Source organism: Oryzias latipes, chromosome 10, assembly GCF_002234675.1.
Source record: "Oryzias latipes chromosome 10, ASM223467v1".
Taxonomy (NCBI): domain Eukaryota; kingdom Metazoa; phylum Chordata; class Actinopteri; order Beloniformes; family Adrianichthyidae; genus Oryzias; species Oryzias latipes.
Genome location: NC_019868.2, coordinates 18,387,594 through 18,412,408, shown reverse-complemented (window position 1 = coordinate 18,412,408; position 24,815 = coordinate 18,387,594). Strand labels below are relative to the sequence as shown.

At 40.6% G+C, this 24,815-nt stretch overlaps 3 protein-coding genes across 8 annotated transcripts; 1 reads left to right on the top strand and 2 right to left on the bottom strand.

The window, feature by feature from the left end:
• Positions 1 to 76: 76 nt before the first annotated feature.
• Positions 77 to 14,116, bottom strand: znf185 (zinc finger protein 185 with LIM domain). Of its 3 annotated transcripts, none has more exons than XM_011480308.3 (29): positions 13,928 to 14,064; positions 13,201 to 13,252; positions 11,963 to 12,083; positions 11,778 to 11,879; positions 11,662 to 11,691; positions 11,517 to 11,573; positions 11,386 to 11,433; positions 11,243 to 11,314; positions 11,085 to 11,165; positions 10,942 to 11,004; positions 10,748 to 10,861; positions 8,987 to 10,657; positions 8,432 to 8,497; positions 7,470 to 7,541; positions 7,222 to 7,296; positions 7,007 to 7,081; positions 6,663 to 6,716; positions 5,927 to 5,977; positions 5,776 to 5,814; positions 5,559 to 5,606; positions 5,102 to 5,158; positions 4,935 to 4,991; positions 4,731 to 4,802; positions 4,390 to 4,479; positions 3,541 to 3,606; positions 3,389 to 3,457; positions 3,232 to 3,297; positions 1,228 to 1,333; positions 77 to 1,067 (listed from the first exon to the last, which is right to left on the bottom strand). In XM_011480308.3, the coding sequence occupies exons 2-29, from the start codon at positions 13,208 to 13,210 to the stop codon at positions 969 to 971; spliced, it is 3,531 nt and encodes a 1,176-aa protein (XP_011478610.2). In that variant the 5' UTR covers positions 13,211 to 13,252; positions 13,928 to 14,064; the 3' UTR covers positions 77 to 968. The 3 variants fall into 3 exon arrangements, with proteins under 3 accessions (XP_011478610.2, XP_011478609.2, XP_020562325.2); XM_011480307.3 differs by having other exon boundaries at positions 4,731 to 4,805; positions 13,928 to 14,061; XM_020706666.2 differs by lacking the exons at positions 77 to 1,067; positions 1,228 to 1,333; positions 3,232 to 3,297; positions 3,389 to 3,457; positions 3,541 to 3,606 and adding an exon at positions 3,642 to 4,089 and having other exon boundaries at positions 4,731 to 4,805; positions 13,928 to 14,116.
• A 1,959-nt stretch (positions 14,117 to 16,075) lies between these two features.
• On the bottom strand, positions 16,076 to 20,097 carry nsdhl (NAD(P) dependent steroid dehydrogenase-like). Its single transcript, XM_004073359.4, has 7 exons — positions 19,930 to 20,097; positions 19,694 to 19,855; positions 17,831 to 17,977; positions 17,615 to 17,743; positions 17,319 to 17,461; positions 16,869 to 16,971; positions 16,076 to 16,789 (listed from the first exon to the last, which is right to left on the bottom strand). Exons 1-7 carry the CDS (start codon positions 19,948 to 19,950, stop codon positions 16,457 to 16,459), a joined length of 1,038 nt encoding a protein of 345 aa, XP_004073407.1. The 5' UTR covers positions 19,951 to 20,097; the 3' UTR covers positions 16,076 to 16,456.
• Positions 19,886 to 24,194, top strand: LOC101170769 (caltractin). 4 transcript variants are annotated; one of them, XM_020706664.2, is made up of 6 exons: positions 19,886 to 19,904; positions 21,775 to 21,864; positions 22,004 to 22,168; positions 22,256 to 22,384; positions 22,455 to 22,592; positions 23,487 to 24,194. In XM_020706664.2, exons 2-6 carry the CDS (start codon positions 21,862 to 21,864, stop codon positions 23,574 to 23,576), a joined length of 525 nt encoding a protein of 174 aa, XP_020562323.1. In that variant the 5' UTR covers positions 19,886 to 19,904; positions 21,775 to 21,861; the 3' UTR covers positions 23,577 to 24,194. The 4 variants fall into 4 exon arrangements, with proteins under 4 accessions (XP_020562323.1, XP_011478608.1, XP_011478606.1 ...); XM_011480306.3 differs by having other exon boundaries at positions 22,001 to 22,168; XM_011480304.3 differs by lacking the exon at positions 19,886 to 19,904 and adding an exon at positions 21,393 to 21,637 and having other exon boundaries at positions 22,001 to 22,168.
• The last annotated feature ends 621 nt before the right edge of the window (positions 24,195 to 24,815 follow it).

Here is a 24,815-nt window from a genome sequence, read left to right as displayed (position 1 = left end):
TCAGAAATGCAAATTTGAGCTTAATTTTCCTAATATTTTTCCTCAATCGTCAGAAAAAAACATACAAAAAAAACCATTTTTATTGGAGTGGGTCTTTAATGTCACCAGTTCAGTAATAGGTTAGGATTATCTCAGAGTTTTAGGTTTGAGAGGCGCCTGATGTTCTTCCCCAGTTTTGTTCCAGTGGCATTTGTTCTGGCAGGAAGCAGCTTCTCCGCTGGTCCGGAGCCGAGCCTTCCGCTTCGAAGGAGCTCTGCTCAACTGTGTGTAAAGAACCATCAGGACAGTCGCTAATGAACTGCCTTCGCCGCTCTACACACTCACTCGGTGGGTGGTGGCGGCTATTAGCCGCTCACATTTTTATACTCCAGTATAAGCAGTAGATATCGACTCTCATGGGGGAACGTCGTTCTCAGTAAAGGGTCCTCGGAAGATTTTTTTTTTTGAAAATCCGCCTGAACCTTTTAGCTGCTGTTACATCCTCCTCTGCTTTTCTGTGTGCAATAATTCGTTATTTAGCTTATATTTTCACCAGCACAATACTTTTGTACACCTTTTTTTTTTTTTTTTTACAGGAATTTAAGAATCTCTTTATTATAATAATAAAGCAATGATATATCACTTTGCTTCAATAGGAGTAAAAGGAAATACACTTTTGTGATGCAAAGTTCTTGTTTCTGAATAACATTGCAGGTGTGTGCAGGACATCAAGTTTGATAGACAAATTCTTCATCATGAACCGAGGCAGGAGAAAAAACAAAAACACACAAACACACACACACAAATCCCATAAACTTGCACAAAATGTATAAGAAATTTGAGCTTGAAATTGGGTGCAGTGACTTTCATCCCCTTTAACTTTTAAACCAAGCGGTGAAAATGTTGGAAGATGCAAAAAACGACGACAAAGCAAAACAAAAACTTCAGAGGAGGAAGGGGGGGGTTGGATTGATGATGGGCTTCTGCAGTTAGATAACGTTGGCGTAGCAGCTGTCGCAGTGGACCTTCCCGGCGTGAATGAACATGTTAAGAAGAAGGTCTCCCATGGGTTTGCTACACTCGCCGCACTGAAAAGCCACAAAGACAATGTTAGGGGGAAAAAAATCATTTTCAAAAAAACCTTAACATGGTGCTTGGAGGTAAATCATAAGCAGAAGTATTTAGGAGGTGAGGTGACAAGGATTAAAAAAGGGGAATGACTAAAGGTATCAAAGCAAAACAGGTTACCTTAAAGCAGGAAGAGTGGCAGTGGATGTTGAGGTGATCAATGCTGATCTTCGCATCGTTGCCCACCTGCTCGCCACAGTACGTGCAGGCAGATGACTGAGACACCCTGGAAGAAGTTTTTAAAAAAAAACTGAATAACTGACCACAAATCCCAGATCTGATGCTTCACATATGAAGCACTGGCAATATAGCATACAGACTTTAGTGTGTTTTTGTGAGGGAAAGTGTTAAAAATCTTTAAGTAATCGAGCTTCGCCTTGGAATGGGTTAGCCCTGCAGACAGTTTTGCTCCAACACTGACCAATGAGACTCCATGGGGACCAGATAACCGGAACTCAGGAGGTTCTGGCTTGTGATTGTTTCCAAATTTAATCAAGGTAATTTTATTTTTGTAAACCTCAAGTGATGCTGCCATAAATTCAGATTTTCTAAATATTATTAAATGAAACTAAAATCGTTATTAAACTAAATGAAACAAATTATTATTAAACGAAGTATGACCATCATGACAGGGCGTCTCCAACAGAAGCTATGGTGACACTGATGAACGTGTACAAAGGTGGAGGGCGTGTGCGGGACAGCACCCAGTGCTATTGCTCAGCACTGATTTTTGTTTTGCGTTTGCATACTTTTCCCAAAGGCTTTAAGCCGCTGTTCCACTGTGACCACATCACACCGACTCAAAGTCACCCATAGGCCAGAGAGAAGCATGACAAATGCAGAGGACATATTTTCCTGGACAAGTCCCAGAGCTTTTATCTGTTATTTATATATATATGGCTTTGGAATCAGCTCTTAAGACCAAAAGTGTGTTGAAAAGTTCCATTAGTTGTCACACACCTAGGTGTGGGAAATTTGTTCTCTCTCTATTACCTGGGAAAACAGTGAGCGGCAGACACAGCAGCTCAACGCCACAGAGCCTTAAGATAGAGTTAGATAGAGATCTAAGAAATCAGGCCTCCAATCATAAAGATCCAGTACAAAGGTTGCAGAATCACACAATTCAGTCCAATCTCTTTTTTTATTACGTTTTGTCAGCTGAGACACTTGGATTAGCAAATACTGATGATGGAACTAAACTGCAAAGGACCAGCTTTGTTTGGTGAACCTCCACTACACAAAAGGATCCACCAATCACAACACAGGCAGTCTTCACCACACACAAGCACCAAACACGTGCGTCTTGTACATGCGTACCCTCTTTGGTAACAGTCGGTTTTCCGTAACAAAGCTGGTTCTTTCAAGTTTAGCTTCATCTTTGTCAATATTTGCATTTATCTGACATAAAGACTGACACTTAATCAGATTTGGAGCGCTGCTGCAGCCTTAGAGAAAAGGTTCATGTGACCTGAGGCCTTCTCTTACATTGGAAAAACAAGCACTACCATGGCCTCTATTTTTGAGCTGCCTTAAAACCAGCCTCTCCACTTTCAGGTTGGATTCCAAAGTGAAATTTAACTTAAACGAAGGCATGTCGCGGGCCACGGCACGTAGAGCAAGACCGCAAAACGGAAATGTGGCGTACGGGGTGAAATGGGGTCAAAGCGAACCCTTTTTTTGACTCAAGTCATGACATTGATTACCTTTTGCTTTTTCACCCAGTCGTACTCGATATTCTCACTAAAATGATGAGTAAAGTTTGCTCCGGGCAGAGAAATATTACTGATTGTGACACACTTTGCACTGAGCGAGTGGCAAGTTATGCAACCAATACAAAAACATGTCTCAATATTTGCTGCTAGTTTTCAGAAATCATTTAAGTAACCAAAAAATAAGAAGGAAAATTCAAATATTGTGATTCTGTAGGACAATAGCTCATCTGGGATCCAAAAAGAGAAAAACATTTAAAATTGTACTTAAAAACACGTAAAATGTTAAAAAGTATTTGCTCTTGTTTTTAGGTTTTGTGAAATAACTGTTGTATGTGTGAAATGTGAATGCCTCCTGGTTTTATCCCAGAGTGCTTCTAAATGGGCGAAACAGGCCTTTAGGTGGAGGTTTTACCTGCTGTAATTGGATGGACTGCTGTATGAGTAAGTGGCAGAGCTTGAAGTCAAATAATCAGAATCTCTATAGTAAAAACATACAAAAAAAGGGTTAAAAAAAAAAGTAAGACAAGGGAGAATTTTTCAATTAGCTTTTAAATATTAAGAATTCTTACCCGTTGGTTTGATCTCTGGAATTCTGCATTTCCGAAACATTCACATACTCCTTCACCAAAACAAGCCCCCTTAAAATGAAGCAGGTGAGGCAGGTTAGTACATGTAGTCATGGGTGGTGTCGGTGGCCAGTTTCCTGCAGATGATTGCTCACTTTTTGGGTTCAGGCGTCACGACTCGCTTCTCTTCTTTCACCACAGCCGCAGAGGAGGTCACAGATCTGGAGGAGCGAGGCAGCAGAATCATCTTTCACTCAACTGTGACAGCAGTGGGATGGATTTTTTTTTTTTTAACGGAGGGGCCTGTCAGATGCAGTTTCCTTCATTTTCTGTTATAAGTCAATAATGGCAGGCTATAAGCAGGCTGTGGTTTGACTGAAGGACATCTCTGATACGCATTACAGATAATATAGGCAAGGAAATGAAAGGGAATTGAAAGACGGTGGGAGAAACAATCTTGTCATTTAACATTGATTGTAAAGCTGATTAGAGAATCTGTCAAATCCAGAAACGGGGATGGGTGTATGTGAAGCTGCACGACAAAAAATCCATTGTATAGAGTTTTTCCTATTAAACCCAGATTAAGATGAGTTCACAAGAAAGAAAATGAGCATCAGAAATAAGACTGTGAAGGAGTTTTTTCTTCCTATCTGACCTTAAAAAGATCATAAGAGAGAGCAGGCTCTGTCTCGCTTTGCATCTCCCAGGACAGTGGAGTGAACCATGTTAGCTGCAACAGCCAATAAAGTGAATGAAGTTCTAGAAAGGAGCTTTATTAAATGCATATGGCTGATCTGTCTGAGTCAAGGCTCCACTTTGGTTGTGAAATGCTTGTAAATATCTTCGAGGTCAGGTCTTTTTTAATCTACATTTTGGATCACAGGACTTTCAGAGATATTAAGTATGAAAAGGAAAGAAGTGATGATAAAATATAAACTTTGGGACTGTTTTTGTAAATTGCTTCATGTTATTTTTGATTATAGGTTTAGTCATGGTGGAGATACCTTTCCTCTTCCTCCTCATCTTCTGAATCATAGACTTCATAGACAGTGGGTGAAGTCCATTTGTCCCACGGCGAGTCGTTCTCGTTGGACCTTAAGCACAAACGAGGACATATAAAAGGGCAGCTCGCTGTTCACTTTTAGACAGAAAAACGAGGGGGCGTTTCGTGGGGACTCCCTTCAGCACATGGGTGAAGGAAAGTCGCAACAAATATCTGGCCCATTTTATCAGCACCGATGCACAATGCATTCCAGTTCATTGGGCGGATGCTGGAGGAGGCGCATCACTGCGTGGTGGGGAAGGCAAAGGAGGAAAGCAGCTCCAAGTTAAAAGCATGACTTACTTTCTCTCAAACATGATCACTGTCTCCACTGATTGTTCTTCTTCTTCCTCTTCTTCTGCTCTAGCTTCTTGGCTGCTGCGGGGTGTGTGTGTGTGTGTGGGGGGGGGGTACATTGAAAGCCTTTTAGCAGATGTAAATGGATAAAAATACAGCAGAACAACACTGCACAGAAGAGGGGAAATGGGAATCAAAGTGTATCATCACCTTTCCTCCTCTGTGTTAGTCTGCTGGGGTGGGCTGGTGTTTCCTGGCTGCTGAGAGCTGAGGAGGGGGAGAGAATGTCAGATCGATTCCTGCAGCTTCACACATTTCCTTCATCTATCAGTCTCAGATTCATTACATGCTGCTGCAGTGGGGGCCCGGTTTAATACCTTGAGGTGTCGGTGTTGATGGGGATGATGTTGTCTGCGAGGGATCTCAGTGCGTTACTGCTCATCAGGTCAAACACACAAAGAAGACACGTTGAGATTCCAATGTGACATTTATGAGCGATGAAACTGTGAGGACTTTTTTGTTTTTGTCAGAGTATTTTATCATTTAAGGGGTTCATTTTGCCCCTGCAACAGACTGGCAACCTGTCCAGGTACCCCGCCTTCGCCCAACAGTAGATGGGATAGGCTCCAGCAACCCCGAAAGAGTTTCAGTGGGTTTGGAAATTGGATGGACAAGATTTGTTTTATGGGGCAATACGTGGTATTAAATTAGTAAACATCCTTCATCAATAATCTGCTGTTTTTCCATTGGTCAAAGGTTAGCTCAAATCTACAAATCCATAATAAATAAGAATGTGTGCACTCCTAGAATGAAATTGGTTAAATCTTGGCTTACTTCTTTTCTGTGTTCAAACTTTTGGTCACCATAGATGACGTTGATGAGCTGAAAAAACAGATGAAAAACATCGATATGTCAGGCAGAAGTCCTTTTTTGGGTCATGAAAAGCTGGAGGGGCACTAATGAGGGCAGTATGTTGCACCACGATAACATCAGAGCGACAGAGGTTACAGTACAGCAAAAAAGGAGGGGGTTTGCTTTATCGTTTCTGTACCTGCTGATGGAAATATCGGGCCTGAGCAGGTCAGATGGGCTGCAAAAGAAGGAAAAGTGGTTTATAATCAGAGAAAGTTCTGCATTATGCATGCTGAGATGCTATCTATCTGGATGGAAAACAAGTCACAGCTCCCAACCAATATGATTACCTGCTATGGGATGTGGTCCCTATCGGATATGGATCAAATGGATCAGCCGAGCTGAAAAACAATTTCACACTGATTTCACTCTCAATTGTCAGCGCGGCCCGTCTCATGTCGGAGGAATTCTGATCACATTGACTCATAATGGAAAGGTTTAATGCAGTTTGAATGCTAAACGGGACTGGATAAGGGCCTAAAGTTAAAGTTGGGGATGTCTTTGGCAGATGGAAGGACATCTCTGCAGTTCTTCGAAAAGAAAATCTTTCTGTATTTCCTAATGGGACAATAAACTGTCTTGTCTTTAATATATGCAGCTATTTTTTAAACTCATTTAAATGCTCTTTGATCACAGATCTCATAGAAGTAAATAAACTGTTTTGGCAGGGATTGAATATTTTACTCCGGGGGTCATCGTTCTTTGTGGCTGCTCAGTAAAACAGATGCAACAGAGGAATGTTGAGATAGAAATGAGCATCTAAAGGTCGCCGTGACTGTCCTCATGCACTATTTACAGTGCAGCTCCATTAAGAGAGAAGGAAATCCACTGAACTGAAGACAGAACAGAGCAGGCTTAACGCCTCTTGTCAGGAAGAAGAGCGGCTTTTGTCGTCACAGCAAGCAGGTTCTGAGCTGCTGCAAAAAAAACTCCACCAAGCACATCTGAGTGGAGTCTGCTTTTTGGAGGAAGCCCCTGTGTACAAACAGATAATTGTTTAAGAGGGGCCTGTCATCTTCCCTCTACCTTTGCGTTTCCTCGGCTGTCTCGTCTGTCTGCTTCTCCTCCGCCTCTCGGATGCTGACGCCGGGGGAGACAAAACAAAGATGCAATCCTAATCAGTACGGAGCAGTTTTTTCCCTTCAAGTCTGACTGCAGAAAATACAGACTCTTTGTTTTAAAGTGTTTTTTTTGTTTGTCTATTGGAGTCAAAGATTGACATTAACACAAATCTGCGGATCACAGAAGTTCTAAACTTGGGGTTTATTTGAAGTGTTGGAACTTGGGTAAGCTTGTTGCTTTTTTCTGCAGAAATTAAAGCATTTTGGGGGGGAAAAGTACAAAAGGAAAAAAAGCATACTTTGTCCTACCTGCTTCGTTCAGGATCAACAGCAACGTTAGTTTTGGTTTGGAACTCGCAGATAATTCCCATTGGGTTTGAACCACTAAAGAGATCAAATGCAAAAGGAAGCTTTAAAGTGGCACATTTAGCATCAGAAAAGTTATTTAACCTGACACTTTGGGCTGAGAGAGAATCATTTTTCACATCATTTGAGATTTGTAGCTGCAGCAGCTTTTCCTGCACCTGTGTAGCTCGCTGAACAGATCCTGACTCCAGCGTCCTGGGCTGGGAGGAACGGGCACTTCTGATTCCTTCAGACTGCAGAGGAGGGACAAAAAAAAGACATATTTGGGCAAGATTTAGGCCAGTCCAAGCTGGAGATGTGAGGTTTATTATTCAACAGTGCCACCTCATGGAAGAAATTCTAATTGTTTGGATTTTGAAAGCTGTTTAATTGCAGTGAGAAAGAGGATTTTCTTTTTGCAGCAAACCTATCATTGAAGCCCAGGAGATCATCTGTTAGCGGTTCAGTGTTGCTGAGTGGAGCCGAATCCTTTTCAGCCCTGCAGATGCAGAGGGAACAGAAAAACACAGCCAGCAGCATAAAAAAGGATTCCATCTTTTAGTTTGACCATTTCATCCAATTGCATTTCATCATGTCCTCTTCAGTGGAATGTATGCCTAAAACAAACAACACAATCACCCTTCAACAATATAAGTGTGTAAGTATGTTTGTGTGAAACATGGAGCTGTGCATAACCACCAAAAAGCCCCAACTCTGGTTTCTTTTGTCCAAAGGACATAATTCCAAAGGTCAAATGGTTTGTTTGCACACAGCTCTGCAAACCAAACTTGTGTTTTCATGATCATCCTAAAACGGAAGACCCTCCCAAAACAAGCCCGGCTGATAACATGCTGATAGCACCTCATGATCCAAGACAATGTCCTTTCCCTAAACATTAGGAGCTCTGACTTCCGTGTGAACTTGCTGAAATCTCCTCCTCTAATTTAAAAAGTCATGATAGACTTCATTTGTCTCAAAACTTATTTATGATAAATGTAAAAAAAATTGATGATGTGGTGAGTTCTTCAGGTCTGCAGACTGCCCCAAACTTTTATTTCTAACGTCTCTTTATCTATGTGAACTTTATAGATATAGAGCATATAGAGCAGGAAGTTAGTGTTTTTCACAAGCTACAATTTTAGTTAAATAAAATATACGAAGAAATTATTAAATACGCAGGGTTTGTTCAAATAACATCAACCTAAAATAAGCATTTTTTAAAATATCATGCTATTCCATAAATTGTTTATGGTTATTATAATCTGATTTTATCCGGAAAGCTAGAAATAATATAGATGCAACAACAAAATGCATATAATAAAGACACAAAATCCTCTGGGCTTGTGCTGCTTTAAAGAAAAGAATTATTTTAGAAAACATTGGAAATACCTGGATGAATCTGAGTTTAAAGAAATCAGGGTGTCGGAAAGAGCTGTGAGCACATCAAAGGAGGAGCTGTGGAAATAAAAGGAGAATAAAGAGGCTGCAGCTTACAGTCGCACATGTTAGAGACTGAGAGCAAATGCACTAAGAATAACACTAATGACACCAACTGGAAAACACATTTACCTCTAAACTAGTTCATTATCCTGTGGAGCAACTGAGTGAGATGCAGATATTTACCCAGCAGCACTATAAATACTTTTACTTTTATGGGTTTAAATAATTTTTGTGTGTGTGTTAAATGATAAATGTAACTTGAGTACTAAAATGAAGCGTGTCTTCTGTTAGGTTTCATAGGTGCAAATGGCAGCACAAATGTTATTGTTGTGACATTTTGACAAAAATGAATAATTTTTTTTTGTGTTATGTGATGGAGAAATAAGTAGATTTAAAGAGGAGTGTAACAACTCTGTAGGTACTGAATGTATAACAGCTAATTACTTATCCATCACAAACATTGTGCAGCAAAACATGGAAAAATGTGAGTTTGTGAAATCAGACCTTGTTTTTGGTGCTGATTCAGATGTTGGCTCTTTTTTCGCTTCTGTTTCAGGTTTTAGTTCAGGCTTTGGTTTAGGCACAACAGGCTCGGGCTGTGGCTCCACTTTAGGTTCAGGCTTTGGTTTAGGCACAACAGGCTCGGGCTGTGGCTCCACTTTAGGTTCAGGCTTTGGTTTAGGCACCACAGGCTCAGACTGTGGCTCCACTTTAGGTTCAGGCTTTGGTTTAGGCACCACGGGCTGGGGCTGTGGCTCCATTTTAAGTTCAGGCTTTGGTTTAGGCACCACAGGCTCGGGATGTGGCTCCACTTTAGGTTCAGGCTTTGGTTTAGGCACAACAGGCTCGGGCTGTGGCTCCACTTTAGGTTCAGGCTTTGGTTTAGGCACAACAGGCTCGGGCTGTGGCTCCACTTTAGGTTCAGGCTTTGGTTTAGGCACCACAGGCTCAGACTGTGGCTCCACTTTAGGTTCAGGCTTTGGTTTAGGCACAACAGGCTCGGGATGTGGCTCCACTTTAGGTTCAGGCTTTGGTTTAGGCACAACAGGCTCGGGCTGTGGCTCCACTTTAGGTTCAGGCTTTGGTTTAGGCACAACAGGCTCGGGCTGTGGCTCCACTTTAGGTTCAGGCTTTGGTTTAGGCACCACAGGCTCAGACTGTGGCTCCACTTTAGGTTCAGGCTTTGGTTTAGGCACAACAGGCTCGGGATGTGGCTCCACTTTAGGTTCAGGCTTTGGTTTAGGCACAACAGGCTCGGGCTGTGGCTCCACTTTAGGTTCAGGCTTTGGTTTAGGCACAACAGGCTCGGGCTGTGGCTCCACTTTAGGTCCAGGCTTTGGTTTGGGCACCACAGGCTCGGGCTGTGGCTCCACTTTAGGTCCAGGCTTTGGTTTGGGCACCACAGGCTCAGGCTGTGGTTCCACTTTAGGTCCAGGCTTTGGTTTGGGCACCACAGGCTCAGGCTGTGGTTCCACTTTAGGTTCAGGCTTTGGTTTAGGCACCACAGGCTCGGGCTGTGGCTCCACTTTAGGTCCAGGCTTTGGTTTGGGCACCACAGGCTCGGGCTGTGGCTCCACTTTAGGTCCAGGCTTTGGTTTGGGCACCACAGGCTCAGGCTGTGGTTCCACTTTAGGTTCAGGCTTTGGTTTGGGCACCACAGGCTGGGGCTGTGGTTCCACTTTAGGTTCAGGATTTGGTTTAGGCTCAGGCGGTGGTTCGGGTTTAGGTTCAGGTTCAGCAACAGGTGCTGATTTTGTCTCCACTGCGAGTTCTGAGACAGCTGGCTTTGATCCAGTTGGAGTTACAGCTGATTTCACAGGTGCAGGGGATGCTGATGTGGGCAATTGTGGCAAACGTGGGTGGGGAACAGGTGTTTCTCTGGCCCCTGAAGCCGGGGCATCTGATCCTGGCTCAGCAGAAGTCGGGGCCGGAGATGCTGCAGCTTTCAATGTTGGCAAAGCACCAATTAGTGAGGTGTCAGAACTGCCTGGGTCATCTGATTGTAGGTCACTAGAGGCCACATCGACAAGCACAGCGGTGACCACATTCTTAGAATCTGGTTTCCAGTTTCCAAGCAGGTCTGTCTTTGGGGTCTCCTGCTTTGTCTCCTCCACCTTTGGAATCACTGGCTTATTAACGACTGGATCGGCAGTTGTCTTCCCTACAGGGCTGCTTCTGTAAACCACATGGATAATTAGAAAACTAAAGCGCATTGATCCACGGCTGGCTCGTGCGGTGGACTCAGAGATGTGGCGCAGGACTTACGTTGTCCGCGGTTTGGGCTCAGGTGAGGCAGATGTTTCTGCACTAAGAGGGGATGGTGACGCAGAGCTGGCAGGAGCTGGAGCTGCAGTTCCCTCATCGTCAATGACCTCCACCCTGAACATGCAGCAAACGTAAAAAGGTCTTAATTTGTAAATCCCACTGGAAGATTAAAATACAACAGAAATGACTTTTACTTTTTAGCCACAAATGATGGACTGTTCCCATCTGGTGATGGATCAGGTGATGCCTCTTTCGCTCTAAGAGTGATAAAACCCAAATTATTGTAATCAACAGACATGTAGAAAGTCTCATCATCCCAAACACATTTGAAACATACTCATATTTCTTAGCAGCAGAGAGCACATAAGACCGCTTCCTGACCGAAGAACTTTTCAAAACACTGCTGGCTGCCTCCCTCCTGCAAGATGAATCATTGTGATGTTAATGCAATGCGTTTCACGGACGGGTAGCTTCTGCTTGTGAGCGCTCGCCCACCGTTTCTCCAGCTCCTCTGGGCTGAGCAGGCTGTCCTCTGGGCGTGAAGTGGACCTCACAGTGTGGGGGGCTCTGAGAAACAGAAGCGAAATAAAATCACCAGCCACCAGCAGTAAGCAGCAAAATCCTAACGAGATACTCACATTAACTTGTAGGTCTCTGAGGGTTTTTTCGAGAAATGTCTTGTTGTGCTGGGATAATAAAAACATTAAAAAAAAGATTATTTATGAAGAAGATTTTTTTTAGGTTCTTTTCTGTCCAAAGAGGATTGTACCTGATGCCATTAGGGGGTGGGGGAGAAGCAGGCTTTTCCACTTTAGTAAAAACACCTCTAAAAATCCAAAATGAAATCATTTTTAGTCTGATCTTTCCATTGCAGCTAGATTCCATTGATGTGTTGCAACCTCAAATTCCTTTACCTGATCAGGTATCCTTCTGTTGGTGCTTTGCTGTTTTCAAATAAAGATTCGTTATCAGCGTTCATATTCTAAAGACCATGACAGATAAGCTGGTGACATTTGGAAAGGGTATTTACATTTCAGTGTCAGCTGTCAGGGGAGGTGGGGTGGAGCTTACGGGTGAAGAAATTGGACTGGTGGGGGCTCCGTTCAAACGGCGAGCTCTGACCTCTGCCAACCTGCAAGCAGCACGTGGGTCGGGGCTTTGTGTAACAAATGGCACCAACAGAACAATGGTTTGAGGTAAATAAATGGATGTTACCATGGTTTCTCCTCCTCTGAAGTTGTGGGTCGAGTTGTGTCCCGTGGCTGCATCCAGCTGGCATCTGGCTTCAGCTTGGTTCGTACTTTAATGTTGTCAAGCACGGTGTCTCTGTTTCCCTCTGATAGAGGAATATGCACATGAATGAGACACAATATTTATTTTCTTTCTAAAATAATAACCTACAAATAAACTATTTAAAGATAATGTTTGGCAATGGTATACTTTTCATTTCTTCACATAAAACAGAAATATAACAAAATAAATTTTTACCCAAATGGCTGTGAATTTGATATCTGAACACCAGAATTATATATAAAAAATGAAAAGTCTGTCTGTAATTTTTTTTGTCAACATTAAATCTGGACGCATATAAAATATTTTACATTTTTTTCACAATCAAATGTTGACTGTAAACGTAATCATGTGAACAGGAAAATAAAACAAATATTTAGCTTATTCAGAAGTACAAAACAGTCATTTTTATCACAGAAACAAATTTGTTTGGCCCTTGAGGCTCTTAAGGTCAAGTAGCTAGAGGTTGTCGCTGCAGGTTTACAATGGCTTATTACAAAATTTAGCCAACCACAATCAAGAAATCATATCTTAGAAAAGTGGTTATTTTTGATTTTGTGATAGAAGATTTAACGTGGGCCAAATACGGCCAATGATCCGGACTTTGGACATGCCTGCCTTAAGCGACGACAGCATACTTTTAGCTTAACTCAGGGGTGGGCAAACGTTTTGACTCGTGGTCCACAAAGGGTCACAGAAGGGCTGGAGTATTTTGGTAATTCACCTCATTAGAGAAAGAATTAGATGGAATCTGGACAAAACCATGCTTCAATTTTGATTGAAAACTAATATATATTTAAAAACAGAATAGTTTGGAGTTTTTATTGAAAGACTTTGGCTTTTGTTCACATTTTAGTGCCAATTGCATATAAGGATGCAATGATTTTGTTTCAGCTTGATATATAATTTGTGTCTAGCAAAACAAAAAAACAAAAAAAATATTCAGAAAGAAACTTAATTACATTTAATAAAAATATAGAAATTACTAAAGCACAAAATAATAATTTTGTATATAATTGAAAAAACATGAAGGGTTTTTTAAGATAGAGTAGAAACTGGGGTTGGTTTACATACGGGTAGTATTGATAGATTAAATAAAGGCCTAATGAGGCATGACTGCTTTCATTTTAGAAAACCGTCCACCTCCTGGTTAGTCCTCTCACCTTTTGACATGGTTATTCCGGTTGTTTATCTTCAGCTTTCTTTTTAGGCCACCTGAAAATAGAAATATCAGGGTCAAGCATCTGGTGAAGAGAAAGTGTGTGATTTTTATCAAACTACACAGTGTATATTAAATCAGCCACTTTGTGAATAGTTTTTCTGTCTTTTTACCACTCCCATTCACACGCATTTTCTCTGCCAAGCATTCCTGGAGCTCATCTTCTAGACATGCAGATCATCCGGTCCAACCACTTTCCAAAAACACTGCTTTCGCCTAAATGTGAGTCAATGTAACAAACATCTGACGGTTCTACAGTGCATCTATATTATTCAAGCAATAGGTCTACAGTTCTTCAGTAACAATCATCCTTAAAACTCTTGACAAACTCAGTGAAAAATCAGACTTCAGGCTCTACAAAACTGCTCAAAACGAGAACACACTCATTAGCATTTACAGTAAAACTCCTAAGGCTGTGAGTTCAATTCCAAACACCCCCTGGAGACTGCCCTGGATATTAGTGGCAGTTTATTCTGGCTTAAACACAACAGTCCAAACAGGATAAATGATTGATGAAAAGCAAAAGCATGTGAGGGAAGCCTGGCGTATAGCAGCCACTAACAGAATCCTCTAAAAAGAAATCAGAGTGCAAGCAGCAATAATCGTTATTTCAGCCTGTAAACCGTTACTCTGAAAAGTCTAGAAGAAGTGAAACTGGATGCAGTACATACCTGCTATCTTAAAAGCCAGCAGAACAACGTCCACACAGCTGATGCGTCCAAGCGACTGGCCCGTGAGCGCAGGGGGAAAGCCTTTTCTGTGTGACAGGTGCCAATGCAAACAGGTGTGGGCGTGAGCTCCAACAAGCCCAGCAAGTCCAGGTAGGTAGATTAGAGGTGGAGCTTTGGGTGCGTAGCAGAGGTTGCTTAGTTTTGTTTACCTCCAAACTCCACCCTTGTTCTCTGGGAGTCAGCAAAAATACATGGCACAGTGAGCAAAGGGGGGAAAAATGATGAGCACAAGATGCTCGCGTAAATGAAGTGGAGCGACTGGCAGCAACTTCTCCTGTGGGAACACTCATCTCAAGCTCACTGGGTAGGAAAACCCAGCAAGTACCCACATCATTAAAGTAAGATCAAGGAAACCACACGGGACTGTTCCAGGAAACTCACAAACACACACATAAAAAGAGGAAAAATCCCAAGGGGTTATGTTTAATTGGCAACTTCCTCACTTTATACTTTGCTTTTTTTTTGTTTTTCTAATGAAAAATGTCTTTTTCTTTCTTTCTTCAAAGCCAGATTGTCAAAAATGACCTTTTTAAAGTTTTTAAAATAAAACAAATTTGGAATATATATTAGACATGAAAACTCTACAACAAATAACAGGAGCAAGAACTTCATGTCCTCTGGAGGATGTAGATTAGATCGATCAAAGGAAACCTTCCCACCAAAGTACACAATCAAGTTTTATTATAAGTCCGTTTAACTCAATGATACCCTAAATTAAGAATGAAAAAAAGGCATAGAACATCCTTTAGTTAGGCACAAAAAGCAGTAACTAGAATTTGTGGCATTAAAACTCACTTATTTATCAATTACGGGATTTGCAAATTCTAAAGCATATAAATCAGAAATTTCACATTTTTGAGGAAAAAAATCTCACAAACATGACAGGTGATTCAAAGTCTAGTTTTATACATCCGTTTACTGGTACATTTATTCTCTCCTGATGAATTAAAACCCAGATTCTTATGCAAATTAGCATCAAGTCCCACAATGTATTTCCTATATTTGCTTTAAATTGAAAATGAGATGGTTGTAAGCATAATGTTTGCTTGATCACAAGCTGTCATTCAGATGAATAAAGATTTTCAATCAATCATATATCGCTGGCAATTGAGTGGACAAAAATTGGTAATGAGAACTCCCCCTTTACAAGAAATAGAAAGGAATTCAAGCATCATGTGTGAGACGGTTTCTCACACATGTTGAGTTTAGCCACAGTCAAACAAAAGGAGTGCACACAGATTTCACAACAAAGAAAGGAGGAGGAACTGCAGGGTAGCAAAAGTTTCATTCCAGAAAACGCATTGCTAAACTAAAGTTTCTGCTTGGATTCGCCCTCCCTCTTCCACTTCTGCAGGAACCTGTCAGGCGGCCTCGCCCAGTGGTTTAAACCTTTGCAGTGAATCATTAGGGTGCTCCTGCCACAGAATTGAAATCAGAATGTGAGGAATCCGAATGTTACCCTCACCTTATTGTCACCACACCAAAGCGAGGAATGGCAAAAATTCTGAAAGGACCAGCCACTGTAGTAAATACATCTATCATAGATACCGCCAGATTCTGTGCTGCCTCTGGATTCTGACTTTATCTGATCAAAACATGTCAAAATAGGTTTGTTTTTTTAGGGGATGAGTGAGCATTCTAAAAAGAAGAAAACAATTTACCTGTTTTTGTATAATCCAAATGACAAGTGTTATTGCTAGTAATATATCCTAAACTTTTTACTTCTGTCCTATATGTTCCTAAACCCATCAATACTTCTTTAAACAAACAGAAAACAGGCCGACACATTTTTCTCCGTTAATTATCCCCAAGTACATACATTTATGGACAAATTAGCATAGACTTCCTGATAACCCATTGTCCCCTTGTCCTCATAGTGCAAAAATCCTCCTTTTATCTTGGGATTACACGAATCACGTCAGCCAGGATTCACATGACGTATGAGGTCCTCTAAAACAAAAATGGAGCAAAGTCACATTCTTTGCATTTTTAAGTAATTAGTGTTTTACTTAGGAATAAGGAAGAAGGTTATGATCTATTAGCAAGACGTTCAGCATTCTGATGCTTCAATAATGTGAAACACTCAAATGTGGTGGTACAGCAAGGTTGTTTTTATCATTCTGAAATAAATCTGAGATCACAGTTTTACACATTTTGTACTTACATTTCTGAAATCTGTTTAAATGATCTGTACATGAAATCACTGCTTTTACACATATATCAGGATTGAGGTGTATTAAGGCTGTGTGGCAGAATCATCTCTATTGTATATCTATATAAACAGGTGGCAGGACAGCCAATAATCTTCAAAAGCAACTATTTGCTGCCATCTGCTGGTGGAAATTAGATATAACAGCTATGTGAGCCAAAACACCAAGAAAGGTGTGGATTTACACAAATTTGAGTCCATTCAGAACAATCTGGCCAAGTTGTTGACACTGATGTATAAACAGAAATTTTGTTTGATAATCAAGCGCCACTTTTGAGGTGGGGGTAGCTCTGAACTGTGCATGCGATCCCCTCCTTCAAGCTGACCACTGGTTTGTAGCCCAGGTGCTCTTTGGCCCGTTGGCAGCTGTAGTAGTGGAAGGTTCCGGCCAAAGCCACTCTCATGGGTGTGAATGTTGGTTTGAAGGCAACAAAAGGACGCAGGAGCACGCTCAGCAGCCAGAGGAGAAGGGCCAGTCCGTAAACCAGGCGGTAAGGGAGGTGAAAGCGCGGCGCTGCGTATCCCAGACCCACCAAAACCTCCGACATGAAGTCCCAAAAGGGAATTGGCTCATCATTGGTGATGTGATACGCCTACATGGGGAATCACAAAATAAAAGATCTAGCTCATCTAGAGAAAAGAAGAACCATACTTTTTTTTTTTCTTACTCACCTTCCCACAGATGGGAGAGTCTGGTCTCAGATGCTCAGCAGCCAGGATGTGTCCATGAACGACATTCTCCACATATGTGAAATCTACCAGATTGGCCCCATTGCTGCAGAACACACAGTCAAATTTAAGGAAAGACTCTACCAGAAAAAAACAGGAATGATTTGCAGATGGATTGATTTATTAAAAAAAAAGAGAGAAAAAAAAGAGTTTTCCATTTAAGCAAAGAAATTGAACTAAATTTTTATTTAAGGATTTTAAAATCAACTGAAATGGTCCCTACAACTCCACTTTCCTTCAAGTATCAAGCACCATAAGATAAATGAAACCAAAAACTACCAAAACAGCAGAAACTGAACAGGAAGTTTTGTTTTTTCAGATTTAAGGGTTTTTTTAAATGCAAAAAAACACATAAAAGCATCTTGTTGAGGTCAAAGATTACTGAGGTCTTACCCAATAATAAACTTCATTTTTCCCCGCCGAGCTGTGTCTACTAGGATAGGAACCAGCTGTGGGTCCCGTGGGCCGAAAATGCCATGAGGTCGGATAGCAACTGTGAGGAAACCTTTCTGCTTGTTGCACGCCCCAAGAACCAACTACAACACACATTTTTGTTATCATTAGACTTTGATCTTTTTACTTGGGAGTTTTCATTGGGATATTGGTCAACAGAAGGGGTTAAGACTAATTATTTGACATATTTGCCACCTAATTTTTCAAAGGAAATTGTCTGGGTATTATTGCCTCACCTTCTCCTGCTCAATTTTGGTCTGCGTGTAATAATCAATAGGCTTCTTGGCGTACGGCAGATCTTCCTTTCCATTCTTAATATCCGTCCCTTCATACACCACACTGGCACTGCTGGTCAAAACCAGTTTCTGGCAGCAATGACAGCATCACAACATCACCACCAGGACCAAAACTAAGGCAAAAACCTCTGAAAACGGCGAGGAAACTCAGATTACCTGCACCCCAGCCTCGATGCATGCTTGGATAACCGTTTGCGTTCCCACGACGTTGACCCTTTCAAATAACTTGCGGTCATCGCTTCCAGGAGCTGGGGAGGCGCAGTGAAAGACTAGTGACACATCCTGCAGAGCTGACAGCAAAGCCTGGAGGAAAAATAGAAACAACAACAAAAAATAAGGGAGGTGGATGTTACCAAAAAGAAAAGGAAAATGATAATGTGTAAGTTAAAGTGTTTTTGGTGTTTTTAACATGTTCTTGCAGCATTTTTCTCATGATGGAGGACGTACCGGTATATAAAATATTTAAGATTCAAACTGCATCTCTGAGTATTTAATCAAATCGTGATGGATCCGGAGCAGATAAAGACCCGCAGTTTCAAAAAGATCAGATTTGTGGTGCAGCAACTGAAGTGGGCGGGACAAAGTCTCATGACTCCGCTCCACTCTGATTCATCCGCTTGCAGACAAATAGATCCATGTACATCTCAACTTTCCTTGTGCGGGTTGACATCTGGAGGAAAACAGTAGAGCTGGGTAGCTCTGATATCGCTCGCCGTTTTTGTTTTACCAGTAATGTTAGGTTGGGGGTGTGAGGAGCTGTAAGCTAGCGGGAAAGAGTGTAAACAAAGGGATGATGGGAAATCAGCGGAGGGTTACTCCCACGCCAACAGTCTGTCACAAACTTTTTCAGAAAATAGACACTTTTCACTTTAGATCCCGTTTTTTTTATTTTAGGTTTATTTTTTAGTCATAAATTTGATGTATTTCAAAACTGATCTCCTGCTTTTTTATAAAACCCTCCCATAAAATACATAAAAAGATGGTAATAAAACTCTTGAACTGTTTATCTGGATGAATGCATTTGTTTCTTTTTATTTTATTTTAATAATTTTTGCTTATTGGTACTTTTAGTTTTGGCATTATATGTCTGTTTTATTTATTTTAATACTCTATTATATTACTTAATATTGTTTTTATCTGCTGCTTAGACTTTGTTTTAGTTTTTCTATTTGTCAAATGCTGCACTGTGTCATGTTTTTGGATGTGACTGTTCCAAATGGAAAAAATGCTGTGTAATTTTGAATTTTGAAAATAAAAAGTAATATAAAGATTCTGATGAACTCTTGCTGCTTTGCAAAAAATATTTCTTAAAAAAATAGCCCCCCAAAAAACGGCATAATCAAAATGAATGTAGTGGGGACACGTTAGAATAGATATGAATATAGTTGGAGCGGGCCTTTAAAACATACAGTAAACACTGGATTTTGTCCGTCTGGTGTGTGGGGTGTATGCTTTCAGCTATATCTCCAGTCATAATAAAGATAAGTTCATCAAGTTATAGATGTGCTTTTGCTGTGGCAGGGACACTTTCAACTTCCATTTGGGAGGATTTTTTTTGTTGGTGCTGATCAAAGTTTCCTATTCTTATCCAATGACTTAAACACAGTATTTTTTGGAGTGGTTTCTGGTGATAAATTATTTGATTTGGCATTTGATATTTTATTAATATCTTAAAAACGTTTCATTCACAAGAGCAGATTCTTAAAAATCAAACTATTATTTAATACAATTCATAAAGAAGAGATCCGTTTATATTTTAAGATTAATAAAGTTTGTGAATAACAAAAATGGAAGAAAACTGTCCACTTTCATTGAAGATAACATGTTGTGTGACAATCCATATCTTAATGACATTTGTATTAGGCAACAATTCTCAATTTTTATGTATTTCATTTTATTTTTTCATCGTTAATTCTTTCCTATTCATGTGGACATGTGTATGACAAAAAAAACAACAACTTTGAACTTCCGGTTCCCTGAACGCCACAGAGCCGTGAGTGACGGAGGTCGTGGTCCCACCTGCTTGTCGCAGAGGTCTCCTTGGTGAAAGGTGACGCCTGGCAGCTCGTAGCTCTGCCGGATGTCAAACACAGAGACAGAGTAGCCCCGCTCCAGCAGCTTCTCCACCAGGTGTCTGCCCAAGAAGCCGGATCCCCCGATCACCGCGCAGCGTTTGCTGCTCTGCGTGACCGACAGATGAAATAATTACTATCAGGCAAAAGTTTGAGGGGTATGTTCAAGGTGCCTAAACTCACCGGTCGAAGTCGTGTAGCCATTATGAAGCTGCAAAGATGGAGATGTCAGAGTCGGTGACAGCTGGGATGGCTTTCGAAGGCCCTTCCAGGAGTGAGACAACTTTTAGCAAGTCTCATCTCACCGAAATCGTGTAAAAGTGCACAACTGCGAAACGTTTGAATCAGCCGAGACGTTGCCTCATTTTGATTGGTCTGGCGGCTGTCGATTAAAAGGGGGACACGTCCTGTCAGCCAATCATATTTGGGCTACGTCAAAGAACGCCATTAAGTAAACCAATCATGAACAAGTACTGTTTGTCCCCACCTGGTTTTGTTAAAGAGCCCACACCTAAATGCATATGTCGACATACACTCAATAAGCCCGTTTATGGCGACATTGTGAACACTACGTTGCCAACCATAAAACATTACTTTAATTTTTTGAAATCAGTGTCACCATGTTTTTTTTAACGTTTTTAAATTTTTACTGACAATCTATAAACTCCTGCGATGAATATAAAGTTCTAATTAATTTTATTGCATTCATATGTCTGGAACCTATATTAAGACATTTTTTTAGTTTGTTCTAATTTTTATTTTTCTTATTTCAGATGAAAATAAAATTTTCATTTGAAATCTCCATCTTGAAATGTATGGAAGCGAATCTATAGCATAAATAAAAAGCAAAGTGTAAACCAGAAATGCTTTTTCACTTTCAAAATGAAGCTGCATTTTTTGACTCAAAAATAAAATGAAAAGCAATCCACCAAAATGCTTTTTCATTTCCTTCCTCAACACAGCTTTTTCTGTCACTTAATTAGAATTAAAATGGTATTTGACATTTCATTTTTAAGACGTTCTCTGGTAAATGTGTTGCAAAATTAATTTAGAAATGTCTAATTTGACATTTAAAATGGATTAATAGAAATGCTTTTTTAATTTTCAAAATGAAGCTGCATTTTTTGACTCAAAATTAAAAAGAAAAAGCAATACTTCAAAATGCTTTTTCATTTTATACTTCAACACAGCTTTTTCTGTGTCATAATTAAAACGAAAATGCAAAGAAAAAAGACAGAATTATAATAATATTCCACATGATTAAAAATGAATATTTTAAAATGCTGTTTTAAAATAATGAACAGGTTTTTAAAGCAAAATGAAATATATTGAATAATATAATGGCTCATTTAAAATCAGTGTGCAGGTTTTTCACAATTTCATGATCTTTTTATATATTTATGAGAGATTTGTTGGTTGATTGTGTATTTGCATGAGGCCATATTTATTTATTTAATTAAATATTTATTTATTTAATTATGAACAGTATAGGACTCCATAGTGTTTAGGAAGAAAATGAAAAAGCATTTTGGTGGATTGCTTTTTCATTTTATTTTTGAGTCAAAAAATGCAGCTTCATTTTGAAAATGAAAAAGCATTTCTGGTTTTGGCTTTTTATTTATGCTACAGAATCGCTTCCATAGATCGACTCCGTAATCCTTAGCAACCAATCACCGTTTTGCCCGACGGGTGCGTTTGTTTTAATCTTCCTTTCGTCCCTATGTGGACACCGCAACAAAGCTAATGTTTTGGCACCCCGTCCCAATTCGACGTGTATGCTGATCGGCACGCGCGCAGAACGAAATCTGACGCACAAGTCTTCGTGACAGCATCTGGGGTTTTGCGCGTTGTTAGCTAGAAAACTGTTCACCCCGCCTGCGCCTAGTAACAGGTATTTGTGCGATAGAAAATGTCTAGTTTGGATGAATGACGTGCTGGTTTTACGCTAAGCTTAGAGAAGTGGTTTATGCTAGCGACTGGAGTCAATAAAAGCATTTCATGTGTTTTTTTCTCCTCTCTTTATTATAGGGAGACTGCGAAGCCTTGACGACACCACTAACTAACTGCTTTGTTTCTTAAATAAACTGTCCGAGTTTGACAAATATTTAACAACCAATGGTGAGTGAGCAGCTGCACAAACAATTATCACTGTTTTCATTACTTCAATTATTTTTAAGAAATGTAAATACTTATTATTAGTATTAGTATAATCCTTATCACAGTAATACATTTTGATCACCGTGTGTGTTTTCAGCAGGCGACTACTGCCAAGAGGCCAGCCCTGCAGGGTCCGGTTCCTCCTCCACGCAAGAAGACGACTCCCAAAGCAGAACTGACTGAGGAGCAGAAGCAGGAGATCAGGGAAGCCTTTGAGCTGTTCGACACCGATGGCTCTGGGTTCATTGATGTAAAAGATCTTAAGGTAAAATGAAATAAATCAGGTAAATCTGTGATCTCAGGATGTAATGATGAGCAAACAGTGTAGTAGTTGTTACTCTTTGTGATCCAGGTGGCAATGAGAGCTTTGGGGTTTGAGCCAAAGAAAGAGGAGATCAAGAAGATGATCGGTGAAGTGGATAAGGACGCCACTGGAAAGATTTCCTTTGCTGACTTCCTCACTGTCATGACACAGAAAATGGTAGGGATCCAGCTGCATCCCACGGAGCTTCATCAGTCCCCCGTAGTCCAAAAGGTTTTTCCCATTTTAGGCCGAGAAGGACTCCAAGGAGGAGATTCTGAAAGCTTTCCGCCTGTTTGATGACGATGAGACCGGAAAGATTTCATTTAGGAACCTCAAGAGAGTCGCAAAGGAGCTTGGAGAGAACCTGACGGATGAGGAGCTACAGGTGAGGCACTTTTCACTAGAGTATAGACTCCAGTTCTTTAAAGTCCCACTCCAATCATCTTTTGATCTATCTAAAAACCGTTCCCCGTGGTCTTTTAATTATGGTTATGCTGTTTTCTATGGAAGCATATGTGTCCCATATTTCAAAATAAAAGTCAGTACCGGTAATGCTTTGTCAAATACCCTTTTCATTATCATTTTGATTAAGTGACAGAATGAGCAGTGTTGAAGAAGAAAAAGAAAAAGCCGTTTGGCAGATTGATTTTTCATTTTACTTTTGAGTCAGCTTTATTGTGAAAATAAAACGGCATTTCCGGTATTGACTTTTATTTTGAAATATGAGACACAAATGCTTCCATAGATTTCTGCCAAAATAAAAAAAAAACGGTGTTGTTTTCTAGGAAAAAGTTTCTGCAGAGTGACAGTAGCTCCTTAGAAATTCACCTGAGGTGTGGGTGGAGCAAGCCCACCCCCACTTTCTGTCACCCATCTCCTTCTAGTTTACAGTGCCTCACAACTCTGGCCTAACATTATCAGTGCAACAAAAATGGTGAGCAATATTAGAGCTATCCAGCAGTACAGTTTAGATCCAGATACCAGCTCAGACGAGCAAAACAAAGACGGACATGGATCTGTTTGGATCTGCAAGTGAATGCATCAGAATGGAGCGGAGCAGGGAGCTTGTAGCCCCACCCAGCACATTTTCTTCATAACAAATACACTATTTTCCAAACTGCATTTTTTCTTTTGTCTGCTCTCGATTCCCAACTTGAATAAAGCTTAATTTTCCTTTTCCATGTTCTTCAGCATGAGAAACATTCCAAAAGTTAAACACAAAAAAAACTGAATTTTCTCCAGAGTGCATCTTAAAGCTAACTGTCTTGTGTTTTTCAAGGAAATGATCGATGAAGCAGACCGGGATGGAGACGGAGAGGTCAACCAGGAAGAGTTTCTTCGCATCATGAAGAAAACCTGTCTGTACTGAGGGAAGTTGGGGACATCAGAGGCCGGCCGTGCAGAGTCAAGGGGACCAGCTGCTCTCATGTTCCTCTAGAGAACCTCTATTATCGTGTTGTGCCACACACCTTTACTTGGTGAAAATCAATCAAACCATTCTTCCCTCCCTAAAATTAAGTGTCTGACTGCTGTCATTTTATCGTTGACTTTTTATTTGCCGATGCAAAGTGTCCTGTTTGGAATGCTGCAGACTTTTATGAAGAATATATATCAATGTTAATGATTCCAGGTAGCTTATTTATTCTTCAGTACTTCACAGTGCCTGAAAACTGAGTTCATTCCCTTCTCCAAGTATTTTTTTGGTCCTTTTTTTTTTTTTTCTCCATTGATGTTCCCCGGACACAGGTGAAGGTCTCCCTTTTGTGCCTCCTAACGGTCCGACCATCACAATCAGGAAAGTGGCCTCACAGGGCCCCTTCTGACCCGCCGCACACCTTTCTCACACGTCCGCCCTCCGTCTTTGAAATATGATTGTCGTATTTTTGCATACTTAACCTTCTGTCGTACACAGTTTCTCTTCTCTGTCGCTGACTGGTTTGTATTTTGTGACAGGAGCAGAACAGATAAAATATATTCAAGCAGTTCATCCCGTCCTTTTGGTTTATACTTTTGGATGCTGTTATTATTAGTTATACCATGGTCTGGGTGAGTACTCTATTCTGATTGGCTGCTGGCTGTGCATTAAAAAGTGATATACCACAGGATAACCGCACGGTGAAAAAAGTTCCGGTCACCTAGCTTAAACTTTCTGTATCACTGCGCCGGCTTCTTTAAAACAACCATTTGCTTCATCATTTGGATAAAAACAAGCGGTAAGAGGTGAACTTTCTCTCTGAACTGTTGCTTTATTCAACCCATCGGAAAGATCAGCATATATATATATATCGCAGAATCTTGACTGCAGCTGTGGTGCGGCGCAATGCGGACTATTTGTTACGTAGCAAATCGTCCGCTTTTTGTAAGAAAAGCGATCCAAATTGGAAAAACGAACAAGAATTAAAGACTAAAAACAGGTTACTATTTATTTCTTTTGTAAGTGACCATGGAATAAGCGGGTTAATGGCCTTCAAAGTGTGCATTATCACTTTTTAACACATTTCGCGGAAGCAACTGTCCTCCGCTTCGAGTCTGACGGTACAGGCTTCTACGGCGTGCTCTAAAAAGTGATAATGCATACTTCGTCGGCCATTAACCCTTACTTATATTC

Bases quoted from the DNA above. Each gene is read 5' to 3' on its own strand.
- LOC101170769 (XM_011480306.3), top strand. The intron at 22,169-22,255 runs GTAAAATGAAAT...TTTGTGATCCAG, and splicing joins TTGATGTAAAAGATCTTAAG to GTGGCAATGAGAGCTTTGGG. The intron at 22,593-23,486 runs GTGAGGCACTTT...GTGTTTTTCAAG, and splicing joins TGACGGATGAGGAGCTACAG to GAAATGATCGATGAAGCAGA.
- nsdhl (XM_004073359.4), bottom strand. From the start codon at position 19,950: ATGGCTACACGACTTCGACCG. The intron at 17,744-17,830 runs GTAATCTGAGTT...CATTGCTGCCAG, and splicing joins GCATCGAGGCTGGGGTGCAG to AAACTGGTTTTGACCAGCAG. The intron at 16,790-16,868 runs GTGAGTAAGAAA...TTCCCCATGTAG, and splicing joins ACTCTCCCATCTGTGGGAAG to GCGTATCACATCACCAATGA.
- znf185 (XM_011480307.3), bottom strand. The intron at 11,434-11,516 runs GTACAATCCTCT...TTATTATCCCAG, and splicing joins CCACCCCCTAATGGCATCAG to CACAACAAGACATTTCTCGA. The intron at 11,166-11,242 runs GTGGGCGAGCGC...TTCATCTTGCAG, and splicing joins CCAGAGGAGCTGGAGAAACG to GAGGGAGGCAGCCAGCAGTG.